General features: G+C 36.6%; 1 protein-coding gene across 1 annotated transcript in view; it reads left to right on the top strand.

The window, feature by feature from the left end:
* Positions 1-20,231, top strand: part of AUH (AU RNA binding methylglutaconyl-CoA hydratase) — a 113,881-nt gene that overhangs the window by 23,443 nt on the left and 70,207 nt on the right. The window contains exon 4 of the mRNA XM_042822786.1: positions 14,890-14,976. Within this exon, the coding sequence (XP_042678720.1) occupies positions 14,890-14,976 (87 nt within the window). The remainder of the gene's footprint in view (positions 1-14,889; positions 14,977-20,231) is intronic.

The following is a 20,231-nucleotide window of genomic DNA, read 5'->3' as shown; positions in this document are numbered from 1 at the left end:
CTCTATTTCTTACACTGCTCCCTCTATTCCCAGTGCAGTGAGTAGTCTGGGCGTTGGCAAAGCTTGGGTGGGGACAGCCGACACCAGTGGACCAAAGGGATATTTCATATTGTATGATATCATGCTCAGAAGTAAGACTGAGAAGATTTTATAGTAAATAGACCTTACTTGAGCACTGGCCAAGCATCAGTCTGCTACTGGTGAGTGATTGCTTTTGCATCTCTTTCTTTTTTTTTTCTTCCTCGACTTTGCTTACTAAACTCTCATTTTCTAAACCCATGAGACTTTTTCTTGCTTTTGATCTTCCAGTTCTCTCTACAGTTCTGCTGGTGGAGAGCAAGTAGATGGGGGCAATTACAATGAAATCTTGAGTCACTAGCTGTGATAGCTCCAAGAATGTCGTGTGTGTTGTGAATACCAGTATTAGTATGATGATACCACACTCTTCTTTGGCTGTGCTAATGGGATATTTCAAATGACTGTAGCTTTGTTTCAACAGATGCTGGGTTATTGTTTTTTCCATTTCATCTTCAGAGCACGGTGATGAACTCTTAATTAAGGGTATTTGGGGTGATGCTATTGACCTATTTTAATATAAAAGTATCCTTAGTCTAGCTCAGGTAGAATCAGAGTTTTGGAGAGAAAGGTTCTTTCTGTATCTCTAGTTCTTCATGGCCTCCAGCTTGGCTAAGCTTTGAGAGGGGCCTTGAGGTTATGCATTCTCACTGCTTTTACTTTTGTTAGCAACTGATTCTTACTGTGATCTGGAATTGCGGTGCCTTAGAGCATTAGATATTAGGTAATCCATTTGAGTTATATTCTTAAGTTAGAGAATTTTATGTCGGTGATCTGGGTTGCCACTGGGTCAGGGGTGGACATAAATCTGAGCTGGGAAGAGACTTGGCTAAGATGAGCTCATCCATTGGCTCTTCTGCGCCTGTCTGCACAGTAGGAGTTAATGGAAGAGCAACACAACCAAGGATTGGTTTAGTCTCTGTGGAGAGCACTTGCAGAAGTGCTGAAAACACTGAAAAAGAGGGATGCAAATTCTTTCGTCTTTTCCTCCCCATCCAACAGTACTGCTCCTGTCGAACAAGACATCTTCCAACCACAGCACATCTTGACCAGTGTTGATATTGAATGCCCTGTTATTAAGGGAAATGCTGTGGCCATGGGACTCAGTAGGTCAGTTTGATGGTTGGACTTGCTGATCTTGAAGATCTTTTTTGACCTAAATTAAGCTTCTATGCTGTATAGACTTGTTTCAGCAACAAACTTTTCCTTTATATCTTTCATTTCAATACTTAAGGTAGAGAAAAATTCTCAATACTTCAATTTCTTCAAAGCAGGGTTACTATCCCTGCCTGCATTAAGATATTTCTGAAACTTCGTTGAAGGGCTACTCTGGAAGTAATGCCTCCTATTTTATTATGTTGACCCATGACGTCAGAGGTAGATGGTGGTGGTATGGCAGTAGAATTTGAACCTTCCCACCAGTAGTCCGTTACACTTAGTTGCCATGTGACAGATTGCAGCAGAGGAACAGTCTGACAAATCAGTGTTTAATACAGAAGTGCATATGAAGCAAGGATAGGAATTGAATTCTAACATGTGGAAAAAACGGCACCTATTGACATTCCTTGACACTTTCTGTGTGTTTATGGAGTCCTAACAGTGGATGTGAACATGGAGAGAGAGTTTCAGCAGTGGTGAGAGTGAGTCACCTCTGCTTGTACAGATTATTACAAACATGACTAGCAGGCTCTTGTTCATCTCTGCAAAAGTGCATAGCTAGTTTTTCTCTTGAAAAATAGTGTCAAAAGTAGTTGAGAATTTTCTCTTTCAAAGAGTGTTATGGTGCTCTTAGCATCTATTGTCATTTCCATGGAAATAAATAGGTGGCACTATTTTTGTTGGAACCCAAATCTTTTCAGGCTTCTTGTTAATGTAATACATTTTAGATTCCCAAGACAGTTTTACATATTTTGAAATAGCGTTTTGTTTATGGTATAGAAAATGCAGAAGACTTTGTTAGACAGAATCCTGACTTTTAGTAGTGTTAAGTTGTTCATGGTTTGGTATGAATAACAGGTCACAAGAAATGTTGAGCCATTTTTTTTAAACTCCAGAATAATAGCAAACCCATTTTTATCATTATGGTAAGAGCTCACCTAATTTGGTTAACGTAACTCACTCTTTGTCACCTTCACATCCTGGTTAAGAGAAAGCAGTCAGGAGTTCATTATTATGTGTGAATTCTACATCTGTCATAGACTCTCTCACATCTGCTCAAAACCTGCAAGCTTGCTTTCAGTGGTTAGAATTTTTGCAAGACAATTTCAGGGCATACAGATTCATTTTTTGTCGAAATGTGTACTCTGACATCTGTGTTCCACTTAAAATGGTTTAGGGCAGGTAAAGATTAACAGAAAGGTACCAATTACTGATTAGTCTCACTAGTACTAAATTGATAAAAGTGTCATTTTGGCTAGACTTCTGCCACCTTGGACATCAGTAGTAAATGAATTTGTGCTTAGGTATGGAACGAAGTTGCTTGGTTTTTTTTTGATTGTATTACATACCTCTGAATATTTTACTTAACATTGGAGTTTATAAGGTCTAGATCTCTCCCAGGAATATTAAGTCAATTTAAGTTGAAATACTTAGTCTGTTTGAAATGCTTCTGTCACTTCTGTGTACATTTGACATCTTGACCTGCTTCTTCAGAGTTCTCTGGGGGGTGTGTTCTCACAGTGCACAGTACATCCCAAGTAACCCTTTTTCTTTCTACTAAGTGCCAGTGGCAACTGATTTCCTCACTGGTGTGGGCAAAGCTTGCCTTTATGTGAAGCTTGCTGTTTATATCTGTATCGGAAAAACTTTCTGGTAAAAATAATCTGATTTCATGTGCTTAGTGGTAATGTGCTAAAAATAGAATGTGTATGCAGTGCTTGGCAAAAACAGTTGTTGCATCATACAGAATTACTTTCCATTTGGTTGTGAAAAGAATGATTGTGTAGCATAGGTTTTTAGACATATCTGTGTTTATGTCATTTTTGTTTTAAGACAATTTGTAACAGTTTCATATCTACTTTCTTACTTCCTCCTATAAATAGCATAGAGCAACACACAGTGAAACTGCTTTTGTGTCCTAATTGTTGTAAGCACGAAGAATGAAGAGAAACTTCTAGTAATCCTTTAAAATTTTTATCTGCTCTTGTCTTCTTTTTGCTTTGTTGTAGGTTGCAATTTAAAAAAAAAGATATTATTTAGCAGCAGCATCTGAATTAGATGAGTAACTCTTGAAAGGTAGCAGAGAACAAAATAAGCAGCAAAACAAAACAGAGAATAGAATAAGTATATCATACAGTTGTTTATGCATTTATGGTTCTGGTATGTTTGATGATGTATGCAGTGATGTAGAAAAGGTTGGATATTTGGCTGTAATGAAGGTTGTATCAGTCTTGTAGGTGAATTATTAAAGCCATCAATAGGCATCAGTTTTTTAAGTTTCAAAATGTTTTCTGATATCAAAATGCTACAAATAATATGAAAGTGAAGAAATTATGAAGTTTTTCTTTAAATAATTTTCTTCTTGTATAATTTTTACTTTTTTCCTATTTAGAAGCTGGTCTTCTATGCATATTTTAATAAATAGAAATGTATGTTTATATGCAGATCAGGCAGTAAAAGATTCTGCAACTTTTGTTCCCTTACACATGCACACACAAATTAAAAATAAAGGAAATATACCTCTTTGTCAGATCCTGCCTATTTTATGCAAAATGCAGTCCTCAAATAGGTATTTAAAGAAGGGCCAGATATGTAGTTGTTTGCAGTGTCCCGTAATTTTTGTTGTTTTTTTTTTTTTCCCAATTATAAGTCAGTAGTTTGCATAAATCGTGAAGCATTAGAGCTGTGTTGAATATAAGAAATATAGTGTCTAAAATAGTCTCTTTTTGATATTCTGACCTTTCTTCATGGAGTTTCTGTCACCAGATGGAAATTGGTGAGCATGTGGACAAACATTATGTACTTCTTAGTGATTGAGCTCTGGACTCAAATACCACCAATCCATATAATTTGTTAAGCTATTCCAGATGGCAGATGGTATTCCAGTGTTTGATCTCCATCCTCTTTCTTTCTGCATAGTAAGTTGCTGACAAGTTTATTGGATGATCTTTTAAAAACAGATCAAATATATTTAAAGCATTTTAAAATAACAAGCCTTTAGAAAACTGAATTGAGTTTGCAGTGTTGATTGTGTAATTAAATTCACTGGATGGGAAATCTTGTTTTTTGCGAACGTTTTCATTTATTTCTGTGTCTTTTCAAAGCTTTTGGGGACAGTGGGGATAAGGGGAAGTACTGATTGTGAATAGCTTGACTTGGTGCTTTTGAGAAATAGATTTGCAGCTACTGTCTACCTACTGCATGAACAAAGCATAATTAAGGATGTTCCTGCTTATGGCTCAAACGCTTACTACTCCTTACATCCTCACTATCCTGTGTGGAATGGAAGTCTTTGGCCTTGAGTGCTGGCCCAATGTTAATATGAGCCAAAGATGTTGCTGAAATTCTAGTAATATCTTAATGTTTTGTTTGTTTGTTTGTTTGTTTTTAATGTGTGTATGTAGAGAGGCAAATGTTGAAGGAAGGAATGGTATTCAAGACCTAGTCTTTTTGAACAGACCTAGCGTGGCCAGAGTTGAGCTTCTCCATCCCTAAAGGCTTTTTCTGCTTCAGCTTTCCCACAACTGCCCTTGTTCTTTTCACCTGCTGTAATTTGAAAATATTAAAGTCAAACTCTGTAGCTGCTTCATATAACGTTGTTATTTCTAATCTTTTATCAAGTTTGTGTATGGTCTGCTATATTTGGATTATTTTGTAACTGAGAGGCTGCAAATCATGTTACGGTTACAAGTATTTTTTTAAAGATATATTTATTTTCATGTACTGTGTGTGTCATTTACGTGTTTTAAGTGTTTCACAGAAGGTATCACGTGCTATAGCTGCACAGAATCCAGTATCTTTGAGTCTTGACCTGCTGGAACTTTCCAGTTGACATCTTCTATGACAAGTACTAATAATTTAAAAAAGTAAAAAAAAAAAAAAAAAACAACAAACCAACACATAGCTGAAGTGATACTGGTTGATTGATACAGTTCAGATCAAGAGATGGAATGGAAAGGGGTATACTGGTAATATCAAAAAGGAAAAGCTTTCACTCATCTACATTTAGATAATAAAATAGTTCAAATTGTGGTTTTCCTGTGGAAGAACTCCTTGTTCTTTTAGTAGGATTTATGCCCTGAATACAGAGTTCAGGATTTCTTTAGAAAAGATTCTTTCTTTCTTTCTTTACCACTTAACACACTTCCTCTTTTTGTGCTTAAAGATCATGAATCTGGGTGTGCTGTTAATTAACTATTTTTTGTAGTTAATACTGATCAAAATAGATAGCTAGGAGATAGTATCTCCTTCTTTTAACATCAGAAAAAAGATATGTATAGTGGTCATGTATATGGTGTATGTAGAAGATTTGACTCCGTCATCTGTAATAATGAAATAAAAGATCACTTGTTTTTGTCTAATAACATGATTTACTAGAAATCAGAGTAGAACAAAGTTACCTAACGTTGGTGTTCATATCTGCTTCGTATTATTCATGAAGAATATTCAGTATGAATTTCAAAATTCATTTTAAGTTAGGAAATTTGAAGAATCTTGTCAGTCGCAAATTTCAGGAATGCCTGCTTATTTGAAAGTAGTGTGTCACTGGACGTTATATGGGTGAGGTATTGGTGGACTCACAGAAGCAGTACGTGAGATGTGATACAGGGGACATACTGTATTATATTAAAGCTTTTTTCTCAGTACTCATGTTAAAATACACATCCTTATTCTCTTGGGTAAATTACTGTTAGATTTTTGCTTAAAACTCAGGAACTTTTGTGCAGAGCTCTAAGAATTTTCAATATGGAAGCTATAGAAAAAATGAACAAAAGTTACAGTTAATTGATTCTGCTGTTTTTTGGGAGGTGAATAGGGGGATAGAATAATTCAGCTTTCATGGTTGCATTATTTATGCCATATTATTGCATGTGAGACTTCAGTTCTATCTTATTACCGGAAAACAAGTGCACTTCTTGTTCTAAGCATAATATAGAAGTTCTCTTAGCGATCTTAATTTTAAAATCAAAACTAGTTTGAGGAAGTTAAGTTTTCAGACTAACAGAATGACTAGGTTAAAGAAGTATTTCTGTAATACTTAATGTGAAAAAAGCTCAGAAATACAACTGATGTAGAAAGTTCCTATCCCTTTCCCTGTCCCCCTCCCTCTTCCTTTTCTTCTACTCATTCTCTTGAATAATAATTTGCAACATTCCTTGCTTTTCCTTAAATGCTAGTGTTTATCATCACCAGGATGCGAGACATAAGCTTTTTCTCTTGGAATATTCAAATAACTGAGTGGCTGTGTGAGGGATTCTTGGATTCATTGAGGATTGTTTTGGGTTTTGTCATGAGTTCATCATTCTGGACATCTGTTTGTGTAGTTTCTAACAATCTATGAGGCAGACATCATTGCCACCTGTTACTGTCTCACTCTCCTGGATCTTCTCAACTGATTGTATCTGTCTGCGAGTCTGGAATGCTGCAGCCACCATGTCTTTTCCTGGGCCTAGTAGAGACCAAACTGAAGGCCTTACTAAAGGAAAGACATTAGCATGCAGAATCTAACTTAATATTGTCTCAACGTAGAGAGAGGCACATTGGAGAATCAAATTTGATATCAACTTACTGTTTGGAGACTGGAACGATCATATTATTTTACATTTCCACTTGCACTGGTCTCTTTCAGTGTTACAGAAGAATCTGAAGAGAACACTGCTATGATGGTTACACAATATTCTGGCTCCAAAAGAGAATACTAGTGGCCTAGAGAATCACTGAGACAATTGTTGGATAATGGAAAGTGTCATAAAGAAAACTGCTTTTGTGTTTGGTAGAAATTGTTATTTCTTCTCAAGAGATGAGAAGACACTTGTAATTGACTCCTGTTTTTCCTCTCTCCAGGTGAAGATGAATTCAGGAGAGGAATGTGAAGGATAAGCTACTCTTTTATGATACAAATGTCAGCAGGAGGAATATTGTTGAGTGGTTCTAAATTAGAGCTGATAAGACAAGATAGAGAAGGAACTACCTGACTTTAATCCATATCTGGTTTGAATTTCTATAGACATTGAAAGGGGATGTAGAACTTAGATCTATAAAGATAGAGGAATTTATATTCAGTGCTCTTAGGTTTGAAGAGGAGATCAGTTGAATTAGCATCTTGACCCTGTAAAGAAGCTTGAGCTTCAAAAGCTTAAAAAGCATGTGTATGGTACATTGTAAAGAATCCCACTTACACAGACTTGTTTAGCAGCTAGTGCTGTAAATATGTTGATTTCAGTGTTGTACAGTCAACAGATGTACAGTTGGAAGAGTAGCGCAGCTAGGATGATACTTTACAGATGTATAGTTGTAAAGATTATTGTGGTAAAAAAGAGATGAAAGAGGTGAAAGGAAGAAATGCTTACCCATATCCAAGGATCTAGGTTTGCAATAGAAAACTCCAAAAAGGAGGGATCTCCAGAAGGAGATCCTTCCCTCATGGTAGTCAACCCTTAAATGGGGTCTTGGAGGGCTGGAGCCTGGCTCCACCCCTTCTGGTCACACAGGTGAAGGCAATTCACCTATGCTCTCTCTCAGCTAACCCAAGCCTTGGCTCAGGTTTTCAATCAGTGGTTCTGGCCATGACTCAGCAGTTGCCATACAGGTGTAAATTGTTGCAAAACATGAGATAATCCACAGCAGTGGAGCTATAAGACTGCCATCTTGGAGGAGAGTGTGTTCAGGGTTGGTATCCTGCTGATGGCTCAGTTATACAGGAATTGCAAAAACTTTGATCTTGATTTTGATAACTTACAAGTTTTTCTGCTCTACAGAAAAGTGGAGAGTCGTGTAAGTCATGTTTGCGACAGCATGTAATAGCAGATCATGAAAGAATGCAAATGTTACTTTTGACTTAAAAAATCATTATATCCGGGCTTAGAAAACCTCAGAATTGTAAGTCTCAGTCAAAAATAAATCTTATCTTTATTTTAAATTATTTGCTTCTGTAGGGGACATGTAGTATAATTCATATGGAAACATTTTTTTTTTATGCACTACAGTGACTGCAGCCAGCGTCCTTCTCATATCATTTAGAAATTAAGAATATGCCTTGCTTTTTAATCAAAGTTGCATTTAAATGCATTTTTCACTTTTCTCAAGTGTAGTGTGCAGAAACTGGCCTTTGTACTGGCATGCAAGATGAGTCTGATTGGCAGTTGATAATAAAACAGTTAATAGAGAAAATAGTGAAAAACTTACTTAGTGGAAAATCACAAAAATGCTGTAATTACAGCTCTAATGTTTTAGTGTTAAAAACAGCAGGTACTGAATGAAAAACCAATCAGATAGGTCCGATGTCAAAATGTGTGCTTTTCAAAAATGTGGTACTTCAGAGCCTTTGTTGAAGTCTCTCTTAGTATGTTGTCCATTAGTTAACTTTTGATGCAAGGTCCAGTGTAAATGTACATATTTTAACTTTATTCCTTATACATGATGTATTAAAGTTCTTAATGATTGTTAGTGCATGTAAACTTTTAATCATTTCAAATCGTTCAGGATTTGAATAGTTTACTTTCTAAGAATTCTGTGCCTTGGCATTTTGATCTGTAGTTTTGAATGCATGTCCTTAACCTTTATAGTTTCTCTGATTGCTTCATATGAAAAACTTCTGAAGACTTGTTGTTTGTAATATGTTACTGACCTCTCTACTTGTGTTTTTTTTTTTTTTTAAAGTGCTGAAGTGCTATTTTATATATATGTCTCTATATATTTTTTTTTTAATTACAACTAAAGAAAACTTAAACATCAGGAAACAAATCATACTTATTAGCCTACTAGCTTACATGAAAGTGGTAATCATCGTTGTTTAAATTAAAAAACAAGCGTCAAGAAAAGTCTTAGTATTAGAGAGTTTTGAGAGTTTGGATGAAACTTTATGGAGAGTGAGACTAAATGTCATAGGATTCTGTTCCTCATTGAAAACCTCTGGTATTGGCAAAGTTCATCTCAGATTTATACTCAAGGAATAAGAAACCAAACATAAAAAGTCTTATCAGAAATCACTTTGCTAACATGTTATCCTCTAAGACGTTTATATTTGAGGAAGTGGTCTTTTGATTTAAATTTTTCTGTTACATGCATTTGTTTGATTTGAAGATTGAAATGTAAAATATCGGAAAAGATGGTGAATAAGATGAACTGCTTTGAGTAAGATCTTTCTTTTCACTAGTATTGAAAAAAGCTGATTTGCAGAAGCAAATAACAGTTCTTTGTTCAGTACATATTTCAGTCTTATTTTTTTTTTTCGTATTCTCAACTTTCAGATCTCTCATACTTTATAATTAAAAAAAAAAGGTTCTTTTACTGAAGTTTTGTTTCGTAGTGTTCTGAGGTGGTACCTGAATTATAAATATTCATGAAAGTCTCAGTGTGTGAAGTCTTCAAAATATTTAGGAATATATTTGCTCATCTGTAGAATATTATTAGTTCACTTTGTGTGTTCCGTAGCTTTCTCAACATTTAGATTGAGTTGTTCTTTTTAATTCTTTAGAGACAAAAAACTATCTTCCTGTCTTCTGATGCCTTAAGTGTCCACTATATTTTTAAGGAGTTGTTTGTTCACTTTACCCTTGAAAGAGAAAATAGACTCTCAAAGAGCAATAAAGAAAAATTGCTTAGGTTATGTGGAAGTATATTTAGAAAGGAGTGTGCTCAGCTGGAACTGAAACTAGCAAAAAGTGTCAAGGATTACAAGAGAAACTGTAGGTGTGGTCCTGACAGCTTAGTGGTAAATGACTGTAGAGACTTGAAGTATTGCAGGTTCTCTTTGCCTTGGTCAGCGTAGGAATGGTCAGCTCCCAAGTCTCTGCCAAGAGGCAACAACAAAGTAAAGAGCAGATCCCCAGTACTACGGGAGAACTAAAGTAAGACCAGTTTGTACAAGCTGGATACACAGATGTGAAGGATCTGATGAGATGCATCTGCAAGTACTTGAAGAGGTGATCCTCTAACATCTACTGGTGACTCTCTAGGTTGTTGCATTATCAAAGCAACTGGCAAAGAGCAGCTGTTACACCAGTCTGCTATTTCTTTCAGCTAGACCTGGATTTCTTGCATTGCTTTCTCTTGGAGATGTATACATCTGCCTTTACAGGTGCCCTTGTTAGTGGTTTTTTTTAGTAGTTATAAGTTGAACAATAACTTTGTTAGAAGTTGGCCTTTTGCCTCAGAATTTTAATTCAGTATCATATTTTCCTACGTGGAGAGAGTAGAATATTAATTCACAGACTGCATAATTATTCTGTGTGGGAATAAGCTGTGGATTACACTGCAATTTTTAACATTGTAATTGGAGAAGTAGTAGATCTTTTGTTATCCTACTTGAAAGCATAGTTATAGCTCATAATTTCCTTATTAAACTGTTGCTGGGGTTGTTAAATGTATTGCACATGGTGCCTCTGTGCTATGCAGTTTCCTGTATTCCTACTTTAGTGGTTCTTGCGCACAAGATACTGAGAAATTGGATAGAATCTGCACAAGATCATCTTCTCGTGCTCTTGGAAGTCACTTCCTTAATTAAGTTTTGGAGTGCAAACAGGATTGGCCTGCTTTCTTTTTACCAGATCAAAGCTCAAAAATAAGCTCAAAGTAACTACACTAGAATAAGAATTTAATATTTTACTGTACCTTAAATACCTGTGCATGAATCACATCCTTTCCTCTTCTGCCTCTTCTGCAGTTTCATTGTGAAGTGGAAGTCAAAAATGCTGCAGAAAATCTCACTGGAGTGACACTGTGGAACAGCCACCAAATGAATAGCCAATTTAAAACAAACAAACAAAAAAAGCAGGATGTTAATTGCATCAGAGTTTTGCACTCAGTATAAGTAAGGTTTTTCTGTTAACCAAAACAAACAATTCCATGTTTCCCCAGTTTTTGTGGGAAAATAGAGTGATGGATTAAAGTGAAATAAAGATCCTTCAAAATTGACGGATCTCTTTAGATATGTTGGTAATATTTAAAACGGCACGTCTTCCTTAGAGTAGTTTTAAGGGTTGATCTGTGTATACTGTGTTGTTTATATATTTACTGTCAAGCTGATCTTCGAAGGAATGATGTTCAGACTGCAGTTTTGAAGTTAATGAGAAATCTGCATGAAAGTTGTCTCCCATCGGTTTGTTTCATAAATTTGGATGTGATGTTTCTTTGAATTAAGTTAATTCAAGTAGAGTTTCTTTGCCGCTCTGCTCCTTGTATGGCTTTAGGAGGAAGCTGTAGGTTGTACTGTTCATAAGATGTCTCTTTTGGCCTGTATTAACTACTGCTAGTAATCTGAACATGACACTGCGTAGTCTTGAAAAGGGAGTTTGTGAAGTATTGTAAAGTACTGACAAATTAGAAATGGTGAGCATAAACTCTAGAATGACAGGTACTTTCAGCTGGTTTTAGCTGTATTTCTGAATGGATAGGGTTGAATTTGTGGGACTAATTATCAAGATGACAGAAAGTAGAATACAGATAAAACAATGATTCATGCCTTAGTACAAACTGGGTGTATGTGGGGACGCAATTAAAGTGTGTACCCTGCAGCAGTTAGTTGGATTGAGTTTACTTGTAATTCAGGATTTCCCTTTGGGTAGAAGGCAATACAGAAGCCTGCTTTAGTACAGTGCAGACACGCAGTACAATTCCTAAAGTCTTTTGGGATTTGTAATGCAATGGGAAGAGCAACAGTAACAGCAGAGTAGCAAGATCCCAGACTGCATTGTGTGAGGTTTTACTCAAATACAACAGTAGTGGGCATAGAAATAAAGGAAGGAAGTTGCTTCCCTTCAAGAGTACTCAAGTATGCAGGGATCTCCAGAGAGATACCCTTGCCTCCATTGCTAACCCTTAAAGGAAGTTTGGAAAGGGGTGGAGCCAGGATTCACCCTTTCCATTCACTCAGGTGCACTGCATACACCTGAGCTCTACTGGATTTGTCCTGCCTTCCTACCAGGTGTTCAGTCACTGTTTCAAGCCACGACTTAGCATTTCCTCTATGGTGGTGAATGTGGGGAAGTAGATAGGTCAACATAGCCACATATTTTAGCTGTGATCCATGGGGAAGTTGCAGAGATCTAGTCTTACTATTATTATTTTTATTTGAAAATTTTAACTACATTGTTGCTGTCAGGACTTGTGCAAATATTATTTGCAGATACTCTGAAGCACTACTTGGGATTACAGGGGGGATCTTTAAAACAGCTGAGAACAAAAGTCTTTGGTTGAACTGCATGCTTCTTCACGGCTATCGAAGCAACATGAAAACATGAAATCATAAAATCATAGATCATAGAGTGGTCTGGGTTGAAAAGGGCCACAATGATCATCTAGTTTTAACCCCCCTGCCATATCCAGGGTCACCAACCACCAGACTAGGCTGCCCAGAGCCACATCCAGCCTGGCATTGAATGCCTCCAGGGATGGGGCATCCACAGCCTCCTCGGGCAACCTGTTCCAGTGTGTCACCACTCTCTAATATCCTTCCTCCTAATATCTTAACCTAGATCTCAACTGTCTCTGTGTAAGATCACTCTCCCTTGTCCTATCACTGTCTATCCTTGTAAACAGCCTTTCCCCCTCCTGTTCATATGCTCCCTTCACAGTGAGGTCTCCCCAGCACCTTCTCTTCTCCAAGCTAAACAATCCCAGTTCCCTCAACCTTTCCTCAAAGGAGAGATGCTCCAGCCTTCTGATCACCTTGTTGGCGCACCTCTGGACCCATTCCAAGAGCTCTGCATCTCTCTTGTGTTGGGGGCCCTGTGCCTGGATGTAGTGCTCCAAATGAGGCCTCCCAAAAGCTGAGTAGAGGGGGACAATCACCTCTCTCTCCCTGCTGGCGGCCCCTTTTTTAATGCAGCCCAGAACACAGTTGGCCTTCTGGGCTGCAAGTGCACACTGCTGGCTCATGTCCAGCTTCTCATCTATCAAAGTTCCATGGGACTGCTCTCAAGGAGGTCTTCCCCTAGTTTGTGTGAATACCTGGGATTGCCCTAACCCAAGGGCAGCACATTCTAATTGATGTTATTGAACCTCATTAGGTTTTCATGGGCCTACTTTTCCAGCCTGTCTAGACCCTACTTGGATGGCTTCCCTTCCTTCAAGTGTATTGACTGCACCGCTCAGCATGGTGTTATCCACGAACTTGCTGAGGTCACCCGATGCACTCAGCTATGTAATTGATGAAGATGTTGAAGAGCACTGGTCCCAAGAATAACCCTGTGGGACACCACTTGTGACCAGCCTTCACCCTGGTACAGAATCATTGATCACAGCCCTTTGGCTGCGTCCAGCCAGCCAATTCCTAATCCATCAAACAGTCCATTCTTCAAATACATACCTCCTCAATTTAGAGAGAAGAATGTGGTGAGGGACCATGTAGATTTTTTGGTCCACAGCCTTTCCTTTGAAAATTACTTTTCAATGGCATGCCATGTGAGCAGTGTATCAGCATCTTGTTATATAGGTAGTAGTATGCTTTTAGACAAAGTCGTAAAAGCAAATCCCAAACATTAACTATTGAAATAGAAATGTTTTAGTTATTCAATTCCTATATCAGTAACTTTTCAAGTAGGTATTGTCACTGAGTTTTGTAAAGATCCTTTCAGTAGCAGAACTCTATATAATAATGCATTTGTGAAGGTAGTTTGCAGCTTTGTATTACTTGAATGTCAGTTCAGATTTATGAATGCCGATTTTGTTTGCCTTTGACGTTCCTGTCAAGATTTTTGTATCCACTTTGAATTACTAAGGTAGCAATTGTAAAGAGTTCTAGCATTTTGCTGCAGCGCGCACTTGTCTGCAATTTCAGGTGTACGCTGCTTAACTGCCCTCTCTCTTCAATTGCAGTACATCAGTTCCAGGGAATGTTTTAAAAGATATCTGATGTTATGAATGCTATATTATGTTATTCATTGGGAAACATGCGAATGTGTGCCTCATTGACATACATAGAATAACAAAAGTGAAATGAGACACTTTAGTGTCATATAGATATTCTTTTATTTTTTTATTTTTTATTTTTTATTTTTTATTTTATAAAAATTAAGTCCAGAAAGATACAAAAGACGAACATAGGACTGCTTAGTTTTAAGTCAGAGTTGAATTTTTGACTCAGCTGAAGTCTGATGCGTTTTCCTGGTATTTTCATTCTCAGGGTAGAGAAACATAAAACTGTGTTTTTTTGGTTTTTTTTTTTTTTTAATTGATTCTTTGGTTGAGAAATTGTACTTGGCTCAGTGTAGAAGTTTTTAGTTAGATAAATATTGTCTGTTACTGTAAAAATATGCATCCTAAGTACTTCTTCATATTCCAGTAAAAGAATAACAACAAGGACACAGTAAGAAAATGGCGTAACTATTATACTTTGTGACACAGATGAGAAAATAGAAGTACATGTCAGATGAAGTGTTAACCTAGCTTTATTGTTTATTAATATGAGAAGAAGTAACACCACTGCAAAGAGCAAAATTAATGAAAATCTGCTGTGTAATTTGACTTTATCTTACGATGAAATCCTGTGTTTTCCTTGCAATCTGTGGAAAATGAATGAATGAAATGACCAATTTGAACCATTAATGTCTCAAAGTAGACTTTTTTTTTTTTATACACGGCTATATTTCACTTCTAAAAACAAATGTACAGTACTGCATACAGTTTGCTAACATGTATGTGAAATGTCACTTACAGGTGCTGACCTTAAAGAAAGAGCGAAAATGCATTCAAGCGAAGTCGGTTCTTTTGTCTCAAAAGCAAGAGCAACTATTAATGAGATGGGTATGTAAACTATCCTTTAAACAATGCTTTTAAAACATAATCTGTTAAAGATTAAATCAACATGCTTGGTTAATGCTTGATAGGTAGAAAGATATCCACAAATGTTTATATTGGTAAGTATGACTCATGATGCATTACTTCTTCAGAATTTGCCTCAAAGAGTTGGACTTGATTTTTTTAGAATGCTAGAAAAAAAGCTATATCTCAACTGCAACAGAGGTTACTTGCCCTGCTGTTTTTATAAAGGATGGGTTGTTCTGTGACACTCGAGTGCTTTGGAGTTTATTATTGCATTTTTCTGTTTGGTTTAGTTAATACAGTCTTTCATTACTGTATCCCAGTGCAGAACCTAGCATTTACCTTGGTTTAGTTTCATGCCATTGCTGCTTGCCCAGTGTTGCAGTTTGTCTAGATTCCTCTGCAAGGCCTTTTGTCCAACAGTATCTCCCAGTTTAGTGTTAGTAAACTTGCTGAAGGTGCATTCTACTCCAGCATTGGGATGATTGGTAATAATATTGAATAGAACTGGCCCTAAAATGGCTCTGATGAGCACCACTAGTGTCTGACCAGCCAAATGTAGTGCCATTTGCAGCCTGTTGACCTCTGCAGTTCAGCCAGTTCATCACAAACTGTAGAATGAATCTGTTTATCTCATGCTTTGATAACATGTCCAAAAGGATGCTTTGGGAGACATTACCAGAACTGTTACTATAGTCCAGAAAGATGACATCTGACACCTTGTTTTTATCCACCAACCAGGTGATCTTAACATAGGAGATCAGATTAGTGAGGCAGGGCTGTGCTCTTTAAATGCCTTTCAGTATCCCCCAGGATAATCTTTTCAATAACTTTCTGAGGGACTGAGTTTAGATGACAGATATGTAGTTTTCTGGGCATACCCTAGTGTACTTTATGTAGCCAGGTATAGCACTAGCAAGCTTCTAGTCAGCAGGGCCCTCGTCGGGCTCTCAAAAACTTTGGTAAACTATTGAGAGGAGTCTAGACAGTCACAGCATCAAGTGACTCCCTCAGTACTCTGGGGTGAATCCCTGTTAATTTGTGGACATTCAGCTGATAGAACTGCTACCTTAGAATTTCAGTGACTGCAGATAAAAAGTTGCTGTTCTCCTAGTTATGGTCCACCACCTCAGATGACTAGACTACTGCATGTCAATCAATAACATTATATACTGAAGCAAAAAAGGCAATAAATACCGTAACATTTTCCTCCTTGTTTTTTAGGTGACTACTTTCATGAAGTATCAATCAAATGTATTCTTTGGAACTCCTCTTTCTGTTAATATGCATTTGTTCTGGCATAGAAAGAACTGTCAGTAGTTTGGAATTTTATTTCAAATTGATTTGTACCAATTTTTGATGGTAGCAATTATTCTGTAAACTACGCTAAATTCTCCATCAGATCATCGCATTTCTACAACTATACTGATCAGATACAACATTACTGGTTTTCAAAGGGCTTTGCAAATTCTTTATCAGAAAGAGAAATAAAGTATACAAAGTTTGAAACATTTATTTCATATATTTGATTTGTATAAGCAACATGTTTCATCCCTTGAAGTTTTGAGATTTTCTGATGTAAGAAGAGTATAAAACATTTTTCCTTTTTAAAACTGAATCCTAACTAATGGCTGCAGAATTGGAAATAGAGTGGGGAAAGAAAAACAAAAACACACACAGAAAAACAAGAAAAACCAAACACACTGCAAAAAGGAAACAGTGAGAAATATGTTGTTTCTCAGGAGGGTCTGTATGCACCGAATAATATTAGGTCAGATCTTGACTTTGCTGAATGTTAATGGGTGAAAACCAGTTTCTTTTCACAGGTAATTGACAGACTACTGAAGAATAAGTCTTTAATTAGGCGCTTCATGGAGATATTTGTATGCTTGATTATTTAATTGCCTTTGAAATGAAGTAGAACCTCAAGGCTTGGTTAAAAAAAAAAAAAAAGTGAAATATCTAGAAATGAATAAATAATTTCCTTCAGTGAGCACTGTTTCATACTGCAACTTGTCCTTTTATTGGACTGCAACGCAAGAAGCAACATGTTGTTTCACTTAGCCACTGTGTAAGATTTTTAGGAGGATTTTGTAGCTGTAAGTTATTTCTAATCCTTTATTGGACTAGAGTTACTGGAAATACTTTATGAGCTGTGGTTAAATGGGGGCAATCAATTTTTTTTGTGTTTTTTTTTTTTGTTTGTGTGTTTGTTTGTTTTTTTTTTTAAGTGAGAAAAATCCAGACCTGAAGAAGTATTCACATAAGGCATTTTGGCATTTTTCGCTAAATAACTAGAAAGAGTTTGATGCTTTATGTTACTTCTAATTTAATAAGACAGTAAGACGATCTTCAGCTTAATTAAAGTTCCTTTGAAAGTGTTTTAAATACTGAGTATGTAAGCAAATTGTTGGTGTTGCCTGAAAGTTTTACAGTGGGCCACTATGCTAACAGTGAATATATTGAAGTTTAGGAAAGTTAGGAGTGTTTTCTCTCATGCTCTCTACAGTCTGTTTGTCAAGAAAGAGGCATGAAAGTGTGAGTAAATAGCTTTAGTACTTTAGAATGTAGGTCATTGAAATATCTGGATAGAAAAGTTTGTAGTAACATCTAATAGACAAAACTGCAGATTGGAAAAGAGAAAGAATTTGAACATGTCCCTTGCTAGATGCTGAAAGAGCATTTTTTTGTAAAAGTTGCATGAAAGATTCTTGGGCTTTCCCCCACTCCTTCTCTCCTCTCCCTCACACCTCCTTTTTCCATTCCTGCATTAAAACACTAAATGGACAGTCAGTAGTTTTTTTAATGGCTAGATGGTATCTGTCCATCTTCCCATTTATTTTTACACAAACAAACTAATGGTAATTTGTTGTTCAGGATTGAAGAAGGAAAATGAGATATCACTTCCCATGTTTCATTTCAGGTCATGTATTCATACATATATATGATATGTATGTAGGTTTTTCAGCCTTTTCACGTATTCCTTCTGTATATGTATTTGAGATATTGTTTTTTGAACACGTTATGCAAAAAATATGAGGGCTGCTCTGAAAGTAGTGCCTCCTATTTTATTATGTTGGCCCACAACATCTGGGGTGGATATTAGTGTTGTGGCAGTAGAGGTTGAACCTTCCCACTGATATCTCATTACATTTTGTTGCCATGTAACACATGGCAGTCTGACAAATGACGTCTGACTATAAGTGCATATGGATCAAAGGTGTGTCATTGAATTCCTCTATGCAGAAAAAAAGGCACCCGGTGACGTTCATCAATGTTTGCTGAAGATTTATGGAGACCAAACAGTGTTTGTGAGCACAGCGGTGGGTGAGTGTTGAGTTTCAGCAGTGGTAACTGCAGTGTAAAAGACACGCAGAATTCCAGTGGCCATGCTCAGCTGTCACAGTACAAAAGGAAGAGCATCTCAGTTAGCTCTTTTCATGAATCAGCAGATCAAAACCAGGCAACAGAAACATAATATTGGCTTCAGTATGTTGGAAACAATGGTGGCAACGTTGAAATATCAGTTTGCTCCAGGTAGATCCAATGAAGGCTCATCTGGGAATAGAAGGACACCACATTCAAGTTTCTCGGGACCTGTTGAAACAGTATGAGGCTGAAGGTGACAGTTTCCTGGATCACATCATTACTGGTGATGAGCTATGGTGTGTCACCACTACAAGCCAAAGTCAAACAGTAGTTCATGGAGTGACAGCATAAATTGCCTGCTGTAGAAAAAAGTTCAAGATGCAGCTCTTAGCAGTTAAAGTGGTATGTACTGTTTGTTCTGACAGACAAAAAGGGAATGATCCTTCTAGATTTCCTGGAATCTAGAGAAACAATCAACTCTGACTGCTAAATTGTGATGCTGACTAAACTGAAGACTTGAACTTCCACTGTCATGTCAGAGGAAGACAGCCTTTCACACCAGGCCTCATACCAGTTTGAAGACTGCACACAGCTAATGGTGGTGACCTTTGAAAAATAGTGTATTGTAGCTGAGAATTTGCTCTGTCAAATAGTGAGTGGTGTCTGCTGTAGTTTCTGTGGAAATTAAAAGGAGGCATAACTTTCAAAGCAACTTACATATTTATTGAATTGATCTTTTGCTTTTCTGAGAGGTTTTTGTTGGAAAATTTAAACTTCTATCACTGAAAGTGATAGAAAATATTTTAAAAGTGAGTTTTATAAATGGCGGATTAAATTGGTGCATACGGTGATCTGTTGCCCTTATGAATAGAAGTGAACATCAATTTTTTAGCAAGAGTTTTCACTTCTTCTTTTCTTTTTCTGAAGAACTTGTCTGGCATTACAGAACCTAATTTTAGTAGAGTTAGTGGGCTGTTTTATTTGCATTGAATTACTCACAATGAATTAGTACACTGAAAAAAAAATTGTGCTAGTTTTCCTGCCCAGTAACAACCAAAATGTTGTGATGTGTTTGCAGGGAAAACAATTTTGTAGTGACTATTTGCAACTGCAGAATGCAATATAGCTAGGGGACAATATTTTAAGTTTCCCATCTTGTTCTTTATTTTATCCAAGTATTATGCTGTTATCCCATTTAAAATGTGTTGTTCTTTTTGCTTTTCAGAAATAGAGCATGTTTTGATAATTCTGTTTGTTTTCAGATGTCTGACCTAGTAAGGAAATGTGTCTTTCTAATAGTATTTTCAGTAAGAAGAATCTTAATTTATCTCTACAGACAAAATACAGGAAAAGTTAATTACATCTTGAACAGCTGGATAAACTTAGCTTTCTTGAATTGACATGCCTTGGCTTTCTTCAGTTCCTGTCAATTTCATTATGTTTAAAATCCTTACACTAGTGATTTTGTTAAAGTCTGTACCATCATTTTGGAATAAACTGCAAATACAACAATTTTCAGGAAATTAAAAGCATACTTTGCTTGTCTGTATGGGATTTATTTATGACTTCTTGCTAAATTTGGGTAAAGCATTAAGACTGCAGTAAATATCACTTAGTATTAAAATGAGCACTTAAAAAAAAGCTGAAAATATTGTACTGAGCTGTTAATTGCAGTTTTTAGACCTTTGAGTTGGAAGGAAAAAAAGTCAAAATAGGATATATTTTTAGCAGTGGTTGCATCTGCTAAAATTATGCCAGAGTTGTGTGGGTTGTTATGTGTTGGTTTTTTTCCCTTTTTCCTTCTTTGCTTTCCTCCTCCTTCCCTCCTCCTTTCCTTTTCCTTTCATCCTGCTTTCTTCTTTTTTAAA

The sequence above is a fragment of the Centrocercus urophasianus genome, unplaced genomic scaffold (assembly GCF_019232065.1).
Source record: "Centrocercus urophasianus isolate 14NV4802_14NV808 unplaced genomic scaffold, USGS_Curo_1.0 seq_21, whole genome shotgun sequence".
Taxonomy (NCBI): domain Eukaryota; kingdom Metazoa; phylum Chordata; class Aves; order Galliformes; family Phasianidae; genus Centrocercus; species Centrocercus urophasianus.
This window is presented reverse-complemented; position numbering and strand designations above follow the sequence as displayed.